Source organism: Cebus imitator, unplaced genomic scaffold, assembly GCF_001604975.1.
Source record: "Cebus imitator isolate Cc_AM_T3 unplaced genomic scaffold, Cebus_imitator-1.0 Scaffold141, whole genome shotgun sequence".
Lineage (NCBI taxonomy): Eukaryota > Metazoa > Chordata > Mammalia > Primates > Cebidae > Cebus > Cebus imitator.
The window spans coordinates 3,016,887-3,042,567 of NW_016107456.1; the positions used below are offsets into that span (position 1 = coordinate 3,016,887).

The 25,681-nt window shown below is 32.8% G+C and overlaps 1 protein-coding gene across 6 annotated transcripts in view; it reads right to left on the reverse strand.

Annotated features, from left to right (window-relative positions):
• Positions 1 to 25,681, reverse strand: part of WDR17 (WD repeat domain 17) — a 118,901-nt gene that overhangs the window by 48,064 nt on the left and 45,156 nt on the right. For all 6 annotated transcript variants that reach the window (XM_037743347.1, XM_037743346.1, XM_017542218.2 and 3 more), the window contains 6 exons: positions 23,263 to 23,391; positions 19,002 to 19,185; positions 15,137 to 15,367; positions 9,934 to 10,185; positions 5,548 to 5,670; positions 2,973 to 3,157 (listed from right to left, as the gene is read on the reverse strand). In XM_037743347.1, the coding sequence (XP_037599275.1) occupies positions 2,973 to 3,157; positions 5,548 to 5,670; positions 9,934 to 10,185; positions 15,137 to 15,367; positions 19,002 to 19,185; positions 23,263 to 23,385 (1,098 nt within the window). In that variant the 5' untranslated portion in view covers positions 23,386 to 23,391. The remainder of the gene's footprint in view (positions 1 to 2,972; positions 3,158 to 5,547; positions 5,671 to 9,933; positions 10,186 to 15,136; positions 15,368 to 19,001; positions 19,186 to 23,262; positions 23,392 to 25,681) is intronic.

Consider the following 25,681-nt stretch of genomic DNA (forward strand, 5'->3'; position numbering starts at 1 on the left):
AATTATTCCAGTGATTGAATGTTCTCTGTGTCATTATTGTATTATTTTGTACAGACCTAGGTTTTAGTCAACCATGGTTCCTCAAATCAGCAACTAAACTCAGAGATGTTCAGAAGTCTCATTTTTCAATTTCAATTCAGTGCAAAAGATACTTTCTATTTTTATTAAACATACAGGATACCATGCTAGAAATCTATAAAGCAATTAGCTCTTAATAGTTACCATATGTCATCTGGGAGTATAATAGACCAAGATGAAACTAAAACTAAAAGTCATTTAATGCAAATATTCCTTTGTTATGCTAATGACATATTCCAAATGCACCTCATAATTTTGGCAGGAACAGAAGAATCAGGAGTGACCTCAATTTTTAGTGAGCCTTGTTCCAAAATTTTCTTTCAAGTCTATTCTTTGGAACCTGAATACTTGTTCCCATTACACAATGATTTGGATCCCAAACACCCACAAGACTATAAAGCGGCATATGCAGATATATGTAAACATATACCCTTAAAATAGGACTTAACTACTGGGAGCCTTTGGGAAAATCCATTAAGAGTCCAACCTAAACAGCCAGAAATACAACTGTTCAAAATACTGACGAATGGGAATTGGAATTTCCACTTTAAGCTAAGGAAATGAACATCTGGGATCTAGAGACATATTCAAAGTTCAAAGACAGAGTTTTCTAGTCCTCAACTAAGAGAATAAAGGTAGAGAAGGAAGTCCTTAAAACTCTGGGTACTTCCATTAATACCAGAAATCACAATGCTTAGAAAACTGCAAAAGTGCTATAAAGTTTCTCCTTTAGCAAGAAGGAAAAATGTTGTTAGAGGCACTGGTTCACCTGGCTGGAGCTGTTCCAGGTGGTCATTTCCAGTGTTAGGACATAATCAAGGCAGGAACTTATAGGCAGTTTTAAATGTTATTTCACTGCTGTGCTTTCAAATTTTATTTTTTGAAACCTAAAAATTCACATAGCAAGAATGAAATTATAAACTTTTCTTCTGTGTTTTTTTCTTACCAAGAGGAAGGTGAGGATGAAAAGGAAAATTTTGTGGCATTTTTCTTAATTTTAACAAAGCAAACATTTATGTGAAAGTATACTTTTTAGAATGTTTATTAAGACTTTTTAATTATATAAGATTTTTTAAAATATTAAGATTTTCCTTATTATATATAATCTGAAATCTTGGAGATGCTTTATACATATAGCAATTCAGAGTTGTTTCTTCTAGTAATACTTTTAGAAATTTTAAATTTGGGTCTGTATTAAAATCATAGAAACTGTAAGGAAAACATGACTGCTTCCTTCTGACTGGCAGACATTGTAAAGTGAGAAATGCAACTGAAATAATTTACAATCAAGTAGCTTTTAGTATTTAGTATTCAGCATTTGTTAGAATTATAAAGTAACAGATTTTAAATAAAACATACTTTAATATGAAGTTTAATAGAACATTTATTGAATTTAGATTGCATGACTTCTCTTCTATTTTATAACTTTTTATAGATTTAAGTGTATTCTTACATTTCTCTCCCTTCCCTTTCATAAATTTTTTGAAAATAAATGGTAACTTGAAGTATAGAAAAAGTTTACCACACTAGGACAGAGTTTATATAAAAAGAAAGTTAAAGTGAAAAGAAAATTAAATCATCCTCTAATGAATATCTACAAAAGGAAAATATAAAAATGACTAAGCTACAGATTTTTTTTTTTTTTTTTTTTTTTTTTTTTTTTTTTTTTTTTTTTTTTTTTTTTTTTTTTTTTTTTTTTTTGAGACAGAGTTTCACTCTTGTTACCCAGGCTGGAGTGCAATGGCACGATCTCGGCTCACCGCAACCTCCGCCTCCTGGGTTCAGGCAATTCTCCTGCCTCAGCCTCCTGAGTAGCTGGGATTACAGGCACGTGCCACCATGCCCAGCTAATGTTTTGTATTTTTAGTAGAGACGGGGTTTCACCATGTTGACCAGGATGGTCTCTATCTCTTGACCTCGTGATCCACCCACCTCGGCCTCCCAAAGTGCTGGGATTACAGGCGTGAGCCACCGCGCCCAGCCGCTACAGATTGTTTTTAAAATATTTTTGCTATAAATCAATTTTTCATTTCAGGACAAAATTAAATGAGCAGTCTTGAAAAGATAAAATATTACTGATTATTTCTCTCCCTTCTTTTTCAAGGACAATTATAGCTCTAGATTCTTTTTCTGAGATCAAAGGAAAATAATTAACATTTAAAAGTTTCTTCCATGTCTAGATTAGTCTAATTCAAACCAGTGGAAAAAGACAGGGGCATTTTTAGAAACTCTAAAGTAGAGAAAATTAAAGAGGATTTTTTTTGACAAATAGTGATTACAACACAATACATATTATTACATGTCTTTGTTCATTCATTCAACAAAATTTAATAGTCTTGCTATGTGGCAGATGCTATATTAGGTAGTGGGGATACATCACAGAACAAAACCAGACAAAAATGTGGGATCTCAGGGAGATTGCATTCTATCTGAAATAGGGGCTTAATTATCATAAAAACAGAATTCATAGAATCATATAAATATTATAATGATTCAACAATAGAAAGAAATCTTAGAAAACATAATCCAACCTCAATCAATTAACAAATGGAAATGATAAGGCTTTGAATAACTGGCAGAGATCAACTTGTCCCTTCTCTTGAAAGGATATTCTATTCTCAACCTTCCAAAATATACTACAGCTATGTAATTTTCCATTGTACATAAAATGTAAGTAGACATTAAGATTTTAAAAATACAGTGGTTAAAAGCCATTTTAATAGTTTTTATCATCATTCTATGCATTTTCTAAAATGTTTCAACCAGATACAATAAATTTATAAAATTACTCACAAAAATAATTTTCAATAATATTAAGACACAGGTAAAAGTAAAGATAATGGGTTTACACAAAAAAAGTCTTATGTGTAATAAGGGAATGACTGCATACATACCAAGTCTCTAAGAAAGTCCCACTTCTTAGCTCCCATATCGTAAAGTCCAACTCCACCATCCAAGAAACAACACACTGCATGACCAGGAGGAAGAGAAAATGCTTGATTCTGTGTCAAAGTTGGGGGTGGAATTGCTTCACTTGTTGAGGATGTATAATGATTTTTGGCTGGAGATTGAACTGAAACTAAAATATAAGAAAAAAAAATTCCATTGGAATAAAACCACAAAGCTTAATTTAGAAAGATTCTTCATTAAAAAAAATTCAGAATCTGTACCAGTAAACCCTTTAGGCAATGATCATATTTTCTATGAGCATTTCTTTGGCATTGCCAAAAAATATGGTAATATAAGCACAAAGTTGGATATTAGTTTAAAGTACAGATGGAATAAATAGATGAAAATTAGTATGTTGAGGAATCACAATCTGTTGTAAATATGTGGTTTCTTATCATCTGATAAATTTAAGCACAGCATGATTATTTCTGAATGATAAACTTCCTTCAAAATACTGACGTAATAGCTTATTCCCTCCTTCTTCACACACAAACATATAGGCATATATTTTTTTCTTTTAAAACAACCCTCTGCCAATAATTTCCAAGGCAATGAAAATAATTATTTTGAGATTACGCATAATTCATTTTAATTTAGCACAAATTAAGAATCACAACACTGACCTACATTGGTATCTCAATTTTCTTTCTTCTTCCTAGGTGTTCTTTGTTTGTTTGTTTTTGTTTTTTTACTGTTCTAAAACTTTGATTTCACCTACTTTCAATTACATAAAAGTCACCATGTTTATTTTTATATATTATTTATCCTGTATTTATTTTGTCTTCTCTAAAACAGCTTTTCTTTAAAATGTGAATGCAATATTTTCTTGCAAACATAATTCAAAATAATGATACTACAGTAAATTATGAGACCAATCTACTATTAATTATACACTGGAATATGGAAAATATTTCTCAGCATTTTTTAAATTAAAATACAATATAATTTTTCTTATTTATCATGGATACTACTCATTTCTCAGAATCTGAGAATTACAGAAAGTCCAAACTAGAATGAACTACAAATAATAAAACAGGCATTTGGTAGCAATGAATTTGGTTCATTGAAATTTTGTTGATCTTTTGTTTACAATTAATATAATCCATCATTGGTTTTTCTAACACTTTAATTGACATTATACATGGATTAGAAAACTTTTATGCACCAATCTATTTGAAAATCATGCTGTTCGGAATTCAGTGAGTATGTTTACTTTTTAAAAATTTCATTTTCACAACTGTTCTTCTTCCATACTTTCTGTTATATTAAAAAAATTGAAGGAAATACCTAGACGTCAAACGAGGTAATCTGAAAGGCACTGCTCAAAAATGACAAGACTGGTATGTTATTCTTTATATTTTCTGATTTTGTCTAATGAATATGGGCTACTTTTGTAATAAAAAGAAAATTACAGAAGAAAAGAATCTGGCATTTCAGATATTCCATAACATGGCAGTTCAAAGCCTCTGAACAAATAAAGTAACTAACAATGACAAAAAAATTGCAGGATACCTAAACAATAAGCCAGCAGCCAGCATGTTACTTCTCTAGTTCTAATATTTCTATACACTCTGGTTTCCGGGCTCTAGACTGATTAGGGATATCACAATTTTGTAGAAGGGATATAGGTTCAAATACAGAGATTTTCTACTACTTGCCATTGCCTACCAATTAGACACCAAAATAACATTACTTTGAATAGCCATTGCTAATTACTTAGTATATTATAAAGGTGGTCAGCAATGAGTAAGAAGGAAACAATCACTCTAGATTTTTCACCGAATTCCCTACCCCATGTTTTTTATGATACATTATACAAAATGGGAACACTACCAAATATGTAGAGTAATCATGATGGATGTTACTGGAAGTCTATTTCCTTCCCCTTCTATTTGAGAAAAATTCTAATTCTAAACCTTCCCCAAATTTCCAGATTTTTTCCGTTCATGAATTAAGTGTATTTTTTTCTTAATTACAGAGGCAATGAATGATGCAGAAAATATACACAGAAATAAAGAAGACACAGAAGATCTGTCATACTAACTACTAATCCAGTGACAACTGGTATTCAAACATGTAATATATATTCTAGATCCTATAATTTGAATATTTAGGTTGTTTTAACTTTGTTATAAACTGTACAGATTTTAAATGAGCCATGTTTAAAACATAAATTCTCCCAGTTCAGATAATTCTCTTTAATCCTATCACTCTTAATATTTCTAACTTATTTTCATCAATATCATTGATTCATCTTTTTCACGTAGATAATCTGAAATTATCTAAATATTCTTATTTAATAGCATTATACAAATGTAACTTGGCTCTACATATTTTCAGTTTAGTAATAGTAGATCTTATGTAGCTTTGATGGTTCCTTCTGCATATATATTATCAAAGCCTATTTTTAAAAATTGCTTTTCAGTAGCATGTAGTATTGGATATAATACTATATAATTTTATTTAATAGAAAATACAATATTTTTTAAAAATTAAAATTTTTATAATATTTTTACTTACATTTTTTTTTTGGAGGAGAATTAAGCACATGCAAGCAGTGAAATCCTGTTTTCTTTAATTTAAGATTATCAATAGGTGTTGTTCTTGAAACATTCCAAATGCGTAAAACACCCACTTGAGAATCTAGTCAGATTAGGGACAAAGCGTATTATAACAAATTTTGTATGGAACTAAAATGCCTAGACATAAAAGTAATAAAACTTTAACAGGATATATTTTTAGAACTAATTATTGACATCCTTTGAATAACAATACTGTACAGTAATACAACCAAACAGCTGAAATACTATTTAACCTTTTAATTTTTGGCATGTTTAACTGTTTTTTTTTTTTTTTTTTTCTCCAAAACCTTTTATAGGGCTAGAAACTGCCTGTCTTGGCAACTTCCTCCTATAAAGACCATTATAATAACTCAACCGCAAAAAAAGGACCCTATTGACACGCTTGTTCTAGGAAATGGCCAGCCATCTCTAACTTTAAATAATTAATCCTTCCAGCTTTGAAATGTTTATAAACTGCTCCACTGTCCACTTTCAGTCATTAAGGACTGTCAAATATACCTGAAGTCCAACTAGATAGTCTCCTTTCTTCCAAAATTCCCACCTTAATTACTGCTTTGGAGAATAGTCTGGCAGTTCCCCAAATGATTAAACATAGAATTACCATATGACTCAGCAATTCTACTCCTTGACATACACTCAACAGAATTATAAGCAAAAGTCCACACCAAAGCTTGTACATACATGCTCATAGCAGCATTATCTATAATAGCAAAAAAAGGTGGAAACAATATATATGTCTATCAACAGATGAATGGATAAACAAAACCTGCCATATCCATATAACGACATATTATTCAGCCATAAAAAGGAATGAAGTACTGATACATGCTACAACATGGTTGAACCTCAAAAACTTTAAGTGAAAGAAGCCAGAAACAAAAGGCCACAGATTGAATGGTTCCATTTATATGAAATGTCCAGAAAAGGCAAGTCCACAGAGATAAAAAGTAATTACCAGCTTATGTTTGCACATGTGTGTATCATGGACTGTGGGGAGGGAGTATTGGAGAGTAACTGCTGATGAGAACAGGGTTTGCTGGGGGAATAATGACATGATTTTTAATTTTACAGTGGTAATAACTGTACAGCTTTATGAATATACTAGAAACCACTGAACTGCATGCTTTAAAAATGGTGAATTTTATATGTGAAGAATATTTCAGTAATAGCAATAACAGACATTAAAAAGTTCCATGCCTATTGGGCTGGGCATGATGGCTCACATCTGTAATCCCAGCACTTTAGGAAGCTGAGGCAGGTGGACCACTTGAGGTTAGGGTTTGAGAACAGCCTTGTCAACATGTTGAAACTCTTGTCTCTACTAAAAATAGAAAAATTAGCCACGCGTGATGACATGTGTCTGAAATCCCAGCTATTTGGGGGGCTGAAGCAGGAGAATCACTTGAACCTGGAAGGTGGAGGTTGCAGTGAGCCAAGATTGCACCAGTTCACTGCAGTCTGCGTGACAGAGTAAGATACTGTCTCAAAAAATTAAAAAAAAAAAAAAAAAAACATGCCTATTATTAATTACATCCTGAAAAGTTAAAGGCAATTAAGATACACAAATTAAGATTCCATCTACTTTCATGTACAGTAGCCCCTTGTTATTTATGGGAGATTGGTTCTAGTACCTTCCATGGATAACAAAATCCATCAATGCTCAAGTCTCTAACATAAAGTGGCATAATATTTGCATATATTATACTTTAAATCATTTCCAAATTACTTATTGTATTAGTCTGTTCTCACACTGCTATAAAGAAACACCTGTGACTGTGTAATGTATAAAGAAAAGAGGTTTAACTGACTCTCAGTTCTGCATGGCTGGGGAGACCTCAGGAAACTTACAATCATGGTGGAAGGCAAAGAAGAAGCAGGCACCTTCTTCACAGGGTAGTGGAATGGAGTGAGTGCAAGCAGTAGAAATGCCAGACACTTATAAAACCATCAGATCTCGTGAGACTCACTCATTATCACGAGAACAGCATGGGGGAAACTGTGGCCCCCATGATCCAATTAGCTCCACCTGGGTCCACCGCTGACAGTTGAGGATTACCTCAATTACAATTCAAGATGAGATTTTGGGTGGAGATACGGTTGAGCCATATCACTTATAACTAAAACAATGCCTACACATCACGTTATTTACGTGGATTCTTTTTTTTTTTTTATTTCATTATCCTTTAATATTACATGAAGATCTTGTTCGAGAGAGAAAGACAAATTTTACCCTTGCATTAATGTACTATTAATGTCAACCTTAATCTTTAATAAAAACTTACAGACAAATCAATCCAATCTTAATCAGTTTGACCATAAGATGAGATTCTCATAAACCTTTTATAACCCTTTACAAATTTAAGGAGGAAATCAGTGCTCAAAGGAAACCCTGTTGTGCTTTTATTCTAATGTTCAATTTATAGAAAAACTGAGTAACACCTCTTTTAAACTTAGCCCTAGTTCTACACAGAATTTTTTACAGGATTAATTTTTCACAAATCTTTCACAATTTGCTCAGTTTTATCCTATCTAATTTAAAACAATCCTTGAACCCTCTAAACTAAGCAAAAATTTACATTCCCATGCCTTCTTATAATCCGTTACTAAAAGTACATTTTATTTTCCTTATACACCTTGCAAGTAAAACTGTTTCTTCAGTAGTTTCAAGTACATGTTAGGTTGTTAACTCTTAGCATCTTTTGGTGAAAAATCTGGTTAGCAAGTGACTTTAAGTATGTACTGAGTTTAGAGCCTAGGACACCAGACAGAAGTACAAATATTTACGTGGATTCAACGTAGTACTTGTCACACCGAAAAGTCAAGTTTTGCTTCTGGAAATTTTGTGGAATTTTTTTGTGGAATTTTTTTTCCCCTAACATTTTCATTCACAGCAGTTGCTTCAATCCGGAGTGGCGTCAGTGTTAAATATTAAAGAAGTAAAGAATTTATTTTCAAATTTTGAGAGGATAAAGAAACTTTGTCTATCATTTTACACCAAGCAAATATGGGAAGTATTTATATGGCAGCTGAAAATATTCTCTCTTCAGCGGTCTCTTTCTCTGAACACAATTAAATGGTAAAAGTAGAGAGTCATTTAATTTCTAGTTACTATTCCTCAATTCCCTCATCTTCCTATCACCTGTCACTACTTATCTTGACTAATTCTCTCATGAGTAGGAAACCATGAAGGAGTATCCTTTTAGCTCATGGACAGTGAGTGCTATAGTTTGAATGCCTCCTACAAAGTTCATGTGTTAGAAACTTAATCCCCAGTGTAACATAGTTAGGAGATGGCATCTAATCAGAGGCAATCAGGACATTCGGGCTTTACTCTTATGAATGGATTAATATAGGCAGTGTAGGAGTGGGTTTTTGCTTTTTTTTTTTTTTTTTTAGAGAGTTTTGCTCTTGTTACCCAGGCTGGAATGAATGGCGTGATCTCGGCTCACCGCAACCTTCGCCTCCTGGGTTCAAGCGATTCTCCTGCCTCAGCCTCAGAAGTAGCTGAGATTACAGATGCCCGCCACCATACCCAGCTAGTTTTGTATTTTTAGTAGAGATAGGGTTTCTCCATGTTGGTCAGGCTGGTCTTGAACTCCCAACCTCAGGTGATTTGACTGCCTCGGCCTCCCAAAGTGCTGGGACTACAGGTGTGAGCCACCATGCATGGCCAGGAATGGGTTATTTATTGTGAGTGTGGCTTCGTTACAAAAGCGAGCTAGGTCCCCTCTTGCTTTCATGCTCTTGCCTTCTCTTGGTTTCAGCAGCACAAAGTTCCTCTTTAGATGCCTGTGCCATGCTCTTGGGCATCCCAGCCTCCTTATATATGCCTTAAAATAATCTAAACTAGTTTATAGTTTAGATTACTATAAACTGTAAGCTTTTTATGGTTTATAGATTACTCAGCTTGTAGCATTCTGTTATAGCAACACAAAATGGACTAAGACAGTGAAGCTAATAAAGCTCCCATCAGCTAATTTGTTTTCCTGGTCAGTACCTTCACTGTCATCCTACTATGCCTGAAATTGAACTGTCTTTGTCTTTTACACACACACAGACATGCTCACATGTGTGCACATATATACTATATTCCAAGATATTTCCAGAAACCTGGAAGAGTGGGCCTTAATTTTCATTTCATTTTATTTATAATTAATGACATACAATAAAAATAAAAGTGCACTAATCATTTGCTATAATAAATGATAATAATTGGGCTATTAATACATTTTACACAAACGCAACCTATAAAGGACAATTTCCTAAATTCAGTGAAAGGATATATACACATATTTAAAACCCTAGGGGAAGGAGATTAGCTTACCTCCAGTTACAAACATCCCAGGAGCACTGGGAACCCAGGCTAAGCACTGTACAGAAGCTGCAGCACTGGGAAGATTAAATGTTGTTATGCAAGAAAGTGATTCGGAATCTACCAGGCGAATTCCGTAATGCAAATTAACCACTAGAAGATAATCAGTAGATAGTGGGTCCCATTCCAAAGCCGTAACTGGATCCTCTTCATCTGTCCCTTCAAGAGATTCAGGTCTCAAAACATGCTTCTGATTTTTATTACCTATTAAAATATAGAGATAGTTATTTCCAAAAAACTTGCAAAAAAATTAAAAAATCAATAATTTAGAACATGTTAACTTTTTCCTTGTACAATAACTATCTCTGAGGGTATTGAAAATATAGATGTGGCATTTCTATGCAGAAGGCATAACTGACATGTGAATGCAGAATAATTTATACTAATGATGAAAGTCAGATGCAATGCTCTGCTTTGACAATTTCCAGTGCCTTGAATGTTTCTCCCATTTGTTACTGGAAAGCGGTAAGAAAATATACAGATCAATAATATACTCAGGTATCGTCAACAATTACAAATTTCACTGGGTCACAGCGGCACAGAAATATGGAAAATGCTTATTGAAATGAAAAATATCATATAGTGATTTAAAAGGATAAATGTTAAGAGCTGCTGACTGCCTGGGTCCAATCCTACTTCTACTTCTTAGTAGCTTTGCTGTCTCAGACAAGATACTTAATCTCCCTGGGCCTCCGTTTTGTGATTTTTTTTTTTAAATAATGGAGAATATAAAAATGCTTACCTCACCAAGTTTTAAAAACTATTAAATGAATTTGATTAAAATGTTTAGAATAGTGGTATACATTATAAACAGCACATTAATATTTACTGTTACTGCTTTCTCATTCATCTTATCATTTCCCATCTACCAGTACAAACAGGGACGCCAGAAAGATATGGAATTAAAACAAGTCTAATTAAACGACGCAAAGGATCATCAAACAAACTTCTTGTTCTTTGTAATTTATGTACACAACTGGAAATAGGGGAAAAAAAACTCCACTGAGTAACTCCTCTCATTCTCAAGAGAGGCAGTGCAGCAACTAGTTAGAGAGACTATAGCTTTACCAGAAAGTACCAATTAGTCCTAAGTATCATAAAGGAGTGTTTCTTTTTTAAAAAGCACAATTGAAAGAAGACACAACTCTTGCTGCAATCCCATGTCATTTAAAATGATTTAAAATTACAGAATTGAGACCAGAAATAAATGTATCCTGCGTGCTTTTGAAAGGGAGACTATAGTATTGTGAAATACATGTTTAGTTTTCATCCCTATTTCTGGTATTACAACTCCTCAAATCCTTGGACTCTCTGCAGTGTCTTTTTGTGTGACAGTGAGTAGACCAGGAAGCTGGTGGCCACTAGGTGGCTTCACAACGGGACTGGTCACTGGAAAGACCAAGGCTTGATGAGAGAGTTGGGACCTTCAGCCTCATCCCCCAATGTCCAGAGAGGGAAGAGGGACTGAAGGTTAGGCTGATCGACGAGGGCCAACATTTTAATCAATATGCCTATGTAATAAAGTTTCTATAAAAACCCTAAAGAAACAGAATTTGGGAGTTTCCAGAGAGCCGAGCATATGGAGGCTCCTGGGGGGCAGCATGATTGGAGACAGCATGGAAGCCCCATGTCCTTTCCCATATGCCTTGCCCTATTCATCTTTTCATTTGTATCCTTTGTAATATCCTTTATAAGGTAAGAAAGTGTTTCCCCGAGTTCTGTGAGCCACAGGAGCAAAACATTCAAACCCAATGAGGAGGCCATCCATGGGAACCTTGATTATAGCCAGCCATTCAGAAGCACAGGCAAAGGCTAACAACGGGCATCAGAAGAGGAGACACTCATGGGGACAGTTCCTCAATGTGTGTGATCTGACTCTGTCTCCAGGTAGATAGTGTCGGGATTGAACTGGAGAACACCCAGCCAGAGTCGGCTGTAGAGGTGGCCGTTTGCTTAATGTACGGAGAAAACCTCTCACACATCTAGTGTCATCAGTGTGCTATGAGAGTGCAGTAGCAGAAACTGAGTCTGTTTTTTCCACTAAGTAACAGTTATATAGAGACAGTGTCATCAACAACGTTCCTACAATAAAACATGGCATATTTTATTAAGGTTATGGAGTAACACCAAAATCAGTTCAATTTAAACATGTTTATAATAAAGATTTTTAAAAAGATTCTCTGATGAACTTGGCCTAGGAATACAATTTGAGATAACTAAAGCGGTTTCCACTCTTTTGCCCTGGAGTCCTCTGTTCTATAAGAATATTTACAAGAAAATCCAGTAAATCATACAGGATAACAAGGTGCTTTTCAGGCTGAAAAGAAGACGGCTTAAAGCCCAGCTGGCTCATTTATGAAGTCTTCATACCCTCAGTACCCACACTTAAGTATAAAAACACACAGAGCACAGTTTAAAAATTACTGATTTAAAATGATGAACTACATTATTGTGCCCAATTCTCCATGAACATTTATTTTTTCTTCTGAGAAGGACTAGACAACAGAGATCTTGAGGTCATAGGTTCCTGCAAGAACCTGGAGGTAGAAATCCTATGTTGTAACATCGGGATGGAACTATCTGTGGTGCCAGTAAGTCATTAAGAAGATAAGGTTAACAACTCAGAAACAGTAAGAAGCCTAGGGCTAGCTATACTGGTATTAATGCTGACAGTTTCCAACTCACAATTCAGAATGTAGTGTTAGAATTAAAAGGTAATGTTTCCTTCATGATTCATTAGCTCATATATATCCAAAAGGAAAATACCTAGCAGGATTATACCTTTCATAATGTTTGTGCATATTAATTGCTAAATAAATCCTACAGAAAAAATGGTGTTATCAAGTCTGTATTGGGTTGTTATGGGTTGAACTGTGCTCCCTCAAACAAGGTGTTAAATTCCTCACCCCTAGTATCTGCAAATGTGATCTTATTTGGAATTAGGGCTGTTGCAGATGATCAAGTTAAGACGAGGTCCTTAGGGTACAGCCTACTCCAATATGACTACGTCTTTATAAAAAGGGAAAATTTTGTCACACAGACATGCAGCACACAGCAGGGAAGCCATGTGCCATGAGAAGATTGCAGTTATATTGCCACAAGCCAAGGACAGGAAGCCAGGAGAGAAAAAGCCCCTTCCTTAGTGCCTTCAGGGTGAACATGGCCCTCTTTACACCTTATTTTATACTTCTGGCCTCAAGAATTGTAAGATAATAAAATTAATATTGTTCTAAGCTATCCTGTTTGTGATACTTTTCTTACATCAGCTCTAGTAAACCAATATATGGGTTGAACAGAAAAATAACACTTGCTGACTTGTATATAGATGGGCAAGTCACTTGGTTTAACAACTGGAAGATTGGGTTATTGAAAAACAATGGTCTCTTCTGGAAGGCACATAGCTCAGACTGTTCAAATATTAATCATTCTATCCTCTAAATCTAAGATAGAGAAAACAAAGGAAACCTTTTTTTCGTCTTCGGTTCTATGTCAAAATAAGCATACACTGTCTCAATGTTTTCTATTTTAGATACATAATACAAAGTCTCAATGTCCTACAGCTTGAAACTTTCAAAGATGCCTAATAATAATAAGTCAAGAAAAAAGACAACCTTAGTCAGTGATAAAGCAGAGGGTAAAAATGGCAAATCATAAAACATAAAAATATCTAGAGTGCAGTTTAGAACAAAATAAAAGCACTCTCCTCATATCTTCTTCAGATCTAGCTTGAAAAGTGTCAGAATCCTGATGAAATCTCTGAGTGCAGGCCAGGGAAGATGTGGAGGAACATCACTAATGAGATCTGGTTACATAATCCAGAGAGGTAAGAGGAGGAATCACACAGCATACATATTTATCATAGATTACATTCCAGAAACTAAGGAAGACAGCCAGAGATAAAGGTTACAGAGAAAGAAGTGGTATTCACCAAATCAAAACAAAGAAAGCTGTGAATTATATTGCTTAACTATCAGCCTTAATGACCAACTATAAAACAGAATCTGCTTCCAAAGCAGAGGATGGAACAAATGAAGTAGGAGTGCAGGTGCTTGGTACAACAAATCCAGAAGAAGCACCAGCCATTGATCCCTCCTCATACTATCCTTCTACAAATCGATGAGGCCGTCCCCATGTTAACCTGGTACAACCAGGTGGAACAACAGAGGACATGTACAAAGAACTGAGAGAGAAGCTGGAGAAGAAGTATATGAACATTTATTTTCTTCTTTCTTTAAAAGTAAATAATAGATCCTGTTTAAACTATATTTAGAATATAATGGCCTCAATGTATTAATGTTTTTACACAATCCTTTTTAACTTTAGAAACATTACTTCCTGAAGAAAGATTTCTTTAAATTTTCATAATGTCATGTGTTCAATTTCAATATCTTTTTTCTATCAATTTCAGATAAATTAAATGCAATTTGTTTTGTGAAAGTAATTATCCTGTTCCTGAGAAAGCACTTTCATTCATCCATCTAGCCAGCCAGAAGTCATATGTATCAACAGAGATACCAGATGGCTAAAAGCATGTTTCCCAAATGTTAAAAATACTTATTTTTGAGGGGAAAGCAAGCAATTCAGGTAATTTTTAATTTTTAATCAGACTTTTGTAAGTGAATTTAATCTAATTTCTCAGACCCTTTCATTCAGCCAAATTAATTAACTAATAGGGGCTTGAAGGGTTATCATTTTTCTTTTATGTCAGTTTCAAAGCCTTTGCCAAGGAGCCGTGGCATTAGAATGGTATTTTTAAAAGCAGGTGGGAAAACATTTAGGATTAGTATTAATAAACCATCATACACTCCTGCTGTATGTCCTTGTTCATTCAGGTTGTTTTTTAGTAAATGTACAGAAATAAAGAATTGACTTTAAAATACAAATATGGGATAAATGACTGATTTAGATTAATTCCAAGTAAAATCTGCACAGCTATGTTGAATGTATTATAATATATATACATCTTACTTCAAATGAATATTTAGACTCAGTACAATACTGGATGACATTTTCACCATAATAATATCAAAAGTAAAATTTCATCACTTTTGGCTTATTTACAATGGGGGCCGGTCACTGGAAAGAGCAAGTAAGTACAAAATTATATATAAGAAAAATGTACTTTTTAAAGACACTGTGCTAATTAAATTCTCACCTGGCTGAAAAATTGACAGACTTCCATCAATATGACCAAACACAACTTTCCCCTTTTTGTGTGTATGCCATCTGAATATACAGATGTCAGACAAGAAGCTATGAGCTTCTTTGTGTACGGTCACTCCACTATCTGGTCCTGAGATGGTCCAAATGAACAGTGGGCCTCTGTGGGAAACAAATGCCACCACATTGTCTGCATTCCAGCTCCAGTTCAGAGAGGCAGGGATCCCTGGAATAAATTAAATATAGACACATAATAAAGAGATATGGCACAAGATTATACCATTAAATATTATTTGCATTGTTAACATTTCTAAAACAAATCAAAATATGAGAGCATATTTATTATTTTTAAGATATATTACTTTCTTATTTGGGAACTAGGTTTATAAAGAAATCCTAAAGACTGCAGGGAACATATGTATGGAGAGTCCATGATGAAAGAAAATATATCTAATTAGGTTAAATACAACTTACATGATCATATGCTTCATAGAGTCAAATACATTTGTATACTTCTTTATTTTAAGCCTATATATTAAAGATTAAAGCAATAAATGTTTATTGTGTATTTGTAGGTAGGACCTATAGGCATTCTAGGTATACAGGGTAGTGTGGGGTAAGATTCCTGCTTGAAAGACATTTAAACATGTGTTAGAGAGATAGGGATTAGTGAATGAAAAGATAAATGCTACTATCAGGATTTAAAAACAATATACTTGATTTTATAATCTATGTCTTATCAGGAATTTAGATTCAAATCTAAGCCTTGCCTTAAATAAACAAGTCATTTTATTTCTCCAAATTTCTGTTTCCTCATCTATAAAAAGGAGATAACAAAAATAGCTGTCCACTTATTTTACATGAAAGTCAAGAAAAGGAAATATAATTATCTATGTAAAGGTACCTTTTAGTCTATAAGATGGAATATAAAAGTTAATTGTTAATTAACCTGCTATTGTAATCAAATAAATCATATATAAAATAAGCATTAGGAGAAATTTATGAGAGATTGTGCATCTTCCAACACTTATATATTAGTTGGTCGCGTCAAAATCATGAAATGAAGTATAACATATCAGATCATGTGGAGTTTGAGCAAAAAAATTTATTTTTAACAAGCCTCCTCAAATAATTTTGATATGCAGAAAGGTTTAGAAACCACTGTGCTACTGTCCTTGAAAAGAAATTGGATTTGAATTATATCTAGAAGGAGGGGTAGAGTTTAAATACATGGAATGAGCACTATTTCCCAGAAAAAGAAAACGATGTGAACAAAGACACAGAGTTGAAATTCGTTGATTGATAGTAAGCTCAGTTTGTGTCAACAGTCTATGTTCTCCAAGGGGCAGACACTGAAAGCCTAATGCCTATTTCAGGGCTTGACACGTAATGAGGACTCGTAAATACTTGCTAAATGAATGAATGCATACATGAAAAAGGCCAATAAAAATGTTGATGTGGTTTTAGGATACAATAACAGAAGTAGAATTTACCCAAAAAGAGATGAGTTAGTTTTATGGATCAAACTACCACAGCACAGTAGAAGGACAACAGAATACTGGCTCTCCGACTACATATTTAGAGAAAGACAGCAAGGAAAGTGAAGGGACCAGAAACAGTGTCATATAAAAATAATAATGTAAAACACTTTTACAGTGACTTATGTATGAACGCTTCCAAGAACTCTGCAAATATCAACTAATTTAATTCTCCCAACAATATTCTGAGATAGGTAAGTAGTAGTACTATCCACTGTTATATAAAGTGTTACTTTTTCAAACTGGTGACAATTTTTACATTTTATATTTGGAAAAACTATATGCATTTTCCTTTAAATGGATAGATTATTAGAAAAATGGAAGAATGAAGTAAAAACACAGAGGCAGGATCAAATTCAACAACCATATGTGAAAGTTGAAAAAAAAATTCACTTAATGCAAATTTCTGCTTTGATTAAGCAGGATTCCAAAAAGAAAAATGAACCTAAAACTTTTCAAAAGAGTTGTTTAACATGAAAATCACCAAAAGTAAACATAATTTTTTGCAAATAAAATATCAATCTTCAAATTAAGAAGATACTTGGATAGCTGAAAATTTTCAAAGAAAGGAAAAAGACAAAAAATCTGCCAAAAGGTTTCCACAATTATCTAATCATTCTGGGACCGTTAATTAGAAAGTATTATTTAATTGTATATTCAGTCACAAAAGAAACTATGGTACATATAGCTAATGAATAAATAAAATCGTCCCCCAAGAATGGCTGTAATGTATATAGTGTTTGATGATAAATATGTGGGTATACCAGGTGATCATACAGTTAATCATTACTTTTGCAAAACATTTAGAATTTATGTTTATTATATGCAGTTGTAACCTAATATTGACTTTGTGTTACATCTTTATAAGAACAATAATACCATGCAATCTTTTTAGTTTATGGCACATAAAATATGGAAAGAATTTCAAGAAGGATTTGTTGTGTTATTTAAGATGAATCTCACACAAAGCTAGGTTTAAAGTACTGGGAAATGCATTATCGATCAATATAAACAATAATAGAGTAATCTATAAATTTGTGATTGGTAGAGAAACAGATATGACCAGAAAACATGGGGAGATATGAAAAGTCTTGACTGAGGTTATCAATCACTGTTTACATACCACAAAGCATTATACCAAAAGTAATGTGGTTTTTTTCTCATGGAAGGCCTTAAGAAAAGCTGTTAATTATATTAACGGAAGTTCATTGAATAGCTGACTTTTACAATATTTTGTTCAGAGATTAGAGCAAACTGTCTAATACATTGGTTGTTCTAAGTAAAAATAAAAAAGAGGGTATGTGAACTTGGGAATGAGAATCATTTTCCTAGTTGAAAATAACTTCATTTGACAAATATCTTTAATAGTTGAGTAATAAAATGTATATATTACACTGACATTTTAAGCATTCTTAATGACCTGAATTTGAAAAGACAAACCAATATACTAAATATGTTGAATATATCTAAAAGTTACAAAATATATTATTTTATTATGAAAAAAATTAAAAATAATTGCCTATAAATTCTCAGTAGTGTTGCCTTAGATTATAAAGAAATTTGAACAAAATAAGGTTATGAGATTGTCATGTATCAGTTTTCTATCTCAAATTATAACAATTATTTTTTAGAGAAGAAGGTGAATTGAAACACATCCAGCAGTGGCTTTCAAAACCATAATCAATTGAACTAAATATGGTGCTCAAAAACAGAGTTAATTATTGTGACATTGAACACAGAATAATTATTACTTAACTTTACCATTATGATGGGGTAAGATTAAATACAAGTTCCTAATTCTGAGTAGAGAGTATAATGTTTTTATTCCAATTCATAAAGTCCAATTTGTGTGAATAAGGACATACATACTTCCTTGACCAAATTAAAAACAAAGACATGAAACAAGCTCAACAATGCATCAAATATATGTATAATACTTTATTTGTAATTTAAAGGTTGGAATAGAGTATTGAATGGCCAAGGCTTATTACCTGTCTCAGTAAGAAAATCTTTCTGATTATTATTTTTATATTTATTTATATTTATTTTGGAATGTTTTATATTACATTTAAACATTAATAAAATTATTTGGTATTCGCTATGTTTTTAGTTGATCATACGTTCTAAGTACAATCATTTCAGGAAATTTTGTTTTAGTTTTGTACCTACAGATACAAGTCATTATGTGAAATGTATTTCTTATACAGGTTACCATTAGGAAGTTTGAAAACACCATTCTAAAACCTGAACTAATAATATTAATAGTGCTCATTGAAATAAAAATATTTTATTCCATAAAATAAATCCCAGTTATAATTATACCTTTTGTACTGTCCAGTTTAGCAATGACTTTTTGTTCTGCAACATTCCAAATGATCACTAAATTATCAGTACTGCCACTTGCAAATAGATCAGGATTATGTGGACACCAAGAAATTGCTGTGATTGTTTTTTTATGTTCAGACATAATTGCGTGAAGTTTGAATTCATTATAACGGTGATCCAACTAAAACAAAATATATAAATAAAATATTTTAGTGCTCCTTTTTTAGATAATACACTATTAATAGTGACATTACACAAAATGAAAGCTACATACACAAAAGTTAGTTAACCTAATAATAAAGATATGAACACATTTCAAGCCTTGGTCTACAGTCAAGTGTATTCAAGAATATTCAACCAGCTGAAAAAAAAAACACTAAAAATTGAGAGAATGAAAACATCCATTTAAAAAATAAGTAAAAATAAATGTTTCACATTTAAATATGCATGATGATTCAGAGCTTTATTATATTTTCCATAGCTATATCTATTTATGAGAAGAAAAAACCCTTGGTTTTAGAATTTTTTTTGCAATTTTTTACTTATATTTGAATCAAGGAAATTTGAGTTACACAAACCAACTGCTCATTCTTACATTATTAAGATGTCCAAAGCTTCCAGGGCAATTATAACATTCACCCTTTTTATTTTATTGTTTTTTGGGGAATGGAACATTATATTGTGTTTCTGTATGTTAACAGAAAAAATAAATAGCCTAACTTTTTCTATTTCATTTGTAAACGTGCCTCCACTAATTCGTGAATTAATCTCTGTCATTTTCAGCACGTTTTGGAATATGTTGTTTATGCCCTTTTGTTGTAGTTTTTTCCCCTTTAGCATATAATGAGTCTTTCACTATGCTATTCTAAGTTTTAAAAATCTATATTAAATATTATTACATTAAACTTTCTAAAGCCATATACTTGCAATAAAATCCTAACTGATAAACAGCCTTCAAAGCCCTACACAATCGAATCTCTGCTATCTTGGCAAAGGAATTTGAATCATGTTCCCCTCTGTTCACTCTGAACTTCTCGTTTCTCTATTACAGCAAATCACTTCCACTTCATGGCCTTCTGCTTGCTGCTCATTTGGCCTTTTAATACTCTATCCACTGATCTGCTCGTAATTATTCATTCTCCTATTGAGGTCTGAGTTTAAATGCACCTCTTCTCAGAGATGTTTTCTGAGCACGCTATCCTAGTTCATAACTCTCCCCAGAACCCATCCCATGGCTCTATCTTATTATGCCTGTTTTTGCAGCCTCTGCAGAACACACTTCTTTCTGAAAAATCTACCTGTTTACTTATTCATCTTATGACCTTTCCCTACGCCTTACAAGAATATAAGTTCCACAAGAAGACTTTGCCTGGTTTCTTTATAGTCGCAGTCATGGTACAGAGTAAGTCTTGGTTAATTGAAGAGATTCAGTTAATATTATTGAAAGAATAAACACTTATGATACTGTTTAGCATTTAAGTAATTTAATTTTGCCACCACAAATAATGCTGCAGTGAACATTGTATGTAAAATGTTTGACTAATTACATAATTTCCTAAGGCTTTCTTTTCTATCATTTCTCTCTCTTTCTATAAGTTCAGCTATTCTTGGACAACTTTGGATGAAAACATTATTAAATATAACCCAGTACCAATGGAGTTTTCATCTGATTAGCACTGCAGCAATAGTAATTTTAAGTTGACTTATTTAAATACATACTTGTGTTTTGTATACATTTAGGAATAAATAGGTTTTGAAGTTTTAAATTATTCAGCAATTTCAGTCACTTGTGGTAGGTACTGTGAGTGTATCTAATGTATCCAAAAGAAATAACACACTATATAAGTTAGAAATTCAGAAGTATCTATTAATATAGTAAATGCGTGAAGAAACTATGTTGCATATCAGTGACCTTCATTGATATTACCATACAAATTATCTATCTAGTATCTGTAAGCACACTAGAGAACACTGAACTATTAGCAGGAATTAATCTACTAATGCATTCCTATTGTATTTACAATTCAGTAATACTGGACTGAACTATTACATTGAGATTGACCACAAATTACTCTACCTTTAGAGTACATTAACGTATCAGTGCATTACAAATAAACAGTTAAAGAAAAATTCTAACACCATTTCCCATTATAATCATTCAGAAAAATTTAATACTTGAGTGTCATTATCCAGAGTGTGATAGATTATCAGACTTTGACTACACATTGGCTATAGGTGTTATTTAATAAACATTACCTCTGAAAATAATTATATCATGTTATATTTATGCAGCATAATTTTCAAAGGACTTTAATTGATATGATCATATTCAAAACAATACTTATTAACATAAATTACATGTTAATGTCACCATTTAATAATGTAGTTTTCTATTGGCATGCTTTGAAACAAGGTTTTATAGTGAACACTGTAATGAACTGTCCCCTAAATTTATTTGCATTAACTTCTAAATTAGGGTAATTTTTAGTTTGTTTCAGTCCTTAATGACAACTTTCATGCACATTGTTTATATTAATAATTTTACCTTAATATTGTTAAATATTCATCATAAAATACCATCACACAATTTAAGACATTGAAACTTGAAAAAATTAAATTCTGCTTTCATCCACTGAGTTTCTTTACCATCCTTACCTCGGAAAATAGTTTGATTTGCTTGATAACTTTCTCTCTTTAGGAGGAAATAAAAGACGAGATAGTGACGTGGGAGAGAAATTGTGTAGGAGCAATTTGGGAGTGAGAAGCTCTGGGGTATATAAAGGGCGTAAAGAAGGTAGATGAGAGAAAAAAAGAGGCATTTTGAAGTCTTGCTGCTGTGTTGTGTATAAAGGGGATGAAAATGAAGAACTGTGAATTATACTGAAGTTACATTTTGGTTGCCAGATATTTCTACAGTCGAGAAATGGGGACTACATGAAATCTTATGCTATATTGGAAAAAATGAATTGTTTTATACATTAACACTATTATTTCTTAAATTTTCAACAAGCCAGAGTACAATTAGTAATGAACTAATGTGTAGTAATGAAAAGAATTTTTACTCTAGAATAAAACAAGATTATTTTTATTAGTTTTAACTGAAATAAGTTGGAGTTTCAAGATTCTTTCCTTAAACCCATTCAATTAAGACATTTAATGAATGTCTTCTAAGTGCCAGAAAGTGTGCAAAAATTTGAGAATTAAAAGATGGGAAAGATTCACTTCTAATAAATGAAAGCATGTAGAGAAGCAGTCCATTTTATGAGGTCCTTCAGTACTAAGAAAGAGGGGGAAAACACGGTATGGAAAAGAGTGAATACAGGACCTTAGATTTGAAAGATGAGAAAGTGTTCTCTAGACAGGCAATGCAGGCAAACTGAAAAATTAGTGTAAGTGAAGGCAAGATATGAAAACCCAAGATGTCTTAGAAAAATGCAGTTGGTTTGGTATATCTGGCACAGAGTGTAAGAGAGAGGCAGGAAGATCACAAAAGAATTAGAACGCCATACTATGAAGTTTAGATGTTACTATTAAGGAATGAGTAGCAACTGAAAGTGTTAAAATTTAGATTTGCATTGCAGATAATTGATTACGCTGAACAATAAATTAATGGGAGGCAAACTGAAAGTAAAAACTGTGAAGAGATTATTATAATAGTTCAGGTAAGAAAGATATCAATAACATATTAGAATCACTCTTGGTTATCAGGGGAACCGGATGTGAGTAGAAGAGGGAGTCAAAGATAACTATCACATTTCTGGTTTAGATGAATGGTTAGCTGGTGACACTGAGATGCTGACTTTGAATTTAAGGCGAAGACTGGTCTGTGATTTCACATGCTTATGGCACCTCAATATGAAGAAATTCAGGAGGTTACTGGCTCTATAAATTGTGAACTGATAAGGGATATCTGAATGGAGCTAGGGCATGAAAAAAATAATTATACAAGTTTTTCTCCCAATAATATCACAGAATATATCTGTACTAATTTTACTATAATGATCTCTAATGGACTACCCACATTCTTCAACTCGTAAGAGAATTTTCTTATATCAAATTTACTTATAATTTAATAATGTGTTTTCTAAAAGTTTACCTTTTAAAACCTACATGATATAAATAGCAAAACTTAAAAAATATAAATATAAATGAAATTATAGCATATGCTTTTCATGTATGAGGACTTAACATATGTATGAATTAAATATTAATTTTACCTGATATAATTACAAATTAAAAAGAATTATCATTATTTTACCTGATAAATATAGATAGCCAGGGTCGCACAATATGCAAACCTGTCTCCACTGGCAGCACAGACATCTTTGTTCCACGGCTGACATCCAGCAGCCAGCAATCCCACTTGCCTTACCTGGGACATGCTTGCCTTGAAAAACAAATTTGAAGAAACGTCAGTGATTTTTATTATTTTATAAACTTCCTCATTGTTTTATATCTGTCTTCCCCAACCCTTACCTTTATGCCCTGAAAAACATTTTACTAGTACTATTAATTTCAACTTTTCTTTTCAGAGAACAGCAGTTGAACTCCCTAAATGTCTACAGACATCAAGGCAACTAATTTAAATTAGGAAAGTAGGAGATACGATAATGAAGGAGCGACAGCTGACATTTGGCTAAGGGCTGGGAAACGCATAAGCAGTGACAGGAACTACAGTGAAATAGAAACTGCACATGCTGTATTAATAGTTTCACTGAACAAAGTCATCTCATGTTGCAAGATTTATGGAAATTCCTAGAAAAACCAAATTATCCAGATTTTTATGTAAAATGTATCCATTTTTGAATACTGGCAATTCATTCAAGACATCACACGTAAATTTGAAACACTATGGGCCAATAATGGAAGGGTTGTGACCTGTGTCATGGAACTTCAGTTTTTACATTGAATCTTAATCCTCACAAAATCTATTTGAGGTGTATAAGACAGGTATACGAGCTAGGGTGACAATACTGCTCACTGTTAGGATGAGGCAAAAAGAAGCAAAAAACTATCTTAATAAAAATTGTTTATGTAGCAGGACAGAGGATGTTGGAATAAACCCCAGAGATGCAGACAATTTGTGTGACCGAAGCAGTCCTGGGCTGAACCTTAAGTAAAGAAGGAAATTAGACGAAGCTTTGCACCACACAAAGAGTGTGAGTTGGAGTTAGGCATTAAACCTTAGGTCTGTATTTCTAGTATCTAAAATACAGCGTCTGAACTACATTTTCTATCAGATTCCTCTCAGATCAAAAAATGCTATGAATCTATATGTAAACTTTAAATCCTCTAAGGTGCTGTAGAACAGACAGTAAACAGTGAGATTGTAAGTCTAGGATATTGAAAACTCATCATAAGGAAATCATACTAAGGCAAAAAAACATCTGTACAGAGTATTAAACTATATAGTTGTCTAATAAATGACATTCAAAAAGAAATTATTGACAAAAAATACTTTTAAAGGTAGAACCCAAACCATTATTAGCTATGTTTTCCAACATGGTTTAAAATACTTGTCTAAAAATAAAGCTAGGAGCTCCTAATATGAGAGACAATCTCCCATTACACTACTAGAAAGTTACACCAGGCAAATTCAGTTTTTCACCACTGTCAATTTCATATCTGATTTTCAAATAAGGAAAAAATGTAAGTAGCGAATATAATCTTAAATATTTTGGTTTGGAAAATTAAGTAGAAAACAGAGAGCTATAATAAATTTGGTTTTACATGATTAATATATTGCATTGTCAATATGCAGTTTATGCTGCTCAATAGTTTGGTATGATGCTGATGTCAAAACCACAACAAGTAAAATATCCCACACACGAACCTACACACATACACGTCTAATCTACAGCTCAAGTCTTATAGGTGCTTGTTCAGTGTACACCCTGAGCCTTCCAGCTCTTAATCCAATTCTTTTAATGCTTAGCAATAAGTAAATTTTAAATAGTTGTGTTTTTTTTACCATAGATCACTAACTCATATTTATTTATAAAACTAAGCTCTTCATTTTATATTTTCTATTTCATATTTCCATTTCCGAAAAGGATCTGCTTTCTTCTCATCTCTTCTTCTCTTTCTTCTCCAATTTTTTCTGTCTTCATCTCATTAAATCCCCTTATCTGAGCAGAATTAGTGATAGATTTAGGAAAAATAAACAAATAAATAATTTGAAGTACAAGCTGGCATGATAAAGAAACTGTGCTGCCAACCTTCAAGTGCTTTTATCTATTCAGAAGCTTTCCTCCTCCTCTAATGACACCTACATTTCCTCAAACATTAGCATTCAGGGCAAATAAAAAAGACACACACTTCTTTTTTACACTTAATAATGTTACAGAATTCTTTACTGAAAATATACATTATTTCAGCCACAATGTGAGTTACATTTACTTTTGGAGATTATGTGGGAATCTATTAAATTACTATTTATAACATTTGCACCTAAGTGAAAATGCCTTTTGATTTCTGTTTAACCAAATACTTAGTTTCTATTTAGAAAAGAAACATAATTAGAGAAAAATCTTTAAACACATATTTAAAATGAAGTCATTTGGCCAAGCACAGTGGTTCATGTCTGTAATCCAAACACTTTGGGAGGCCAAATGGGTGGATCGCTTGAACCCAGGAGTTCATGATGAGCCTGGACAACATAGAGAGACCCTATCTCT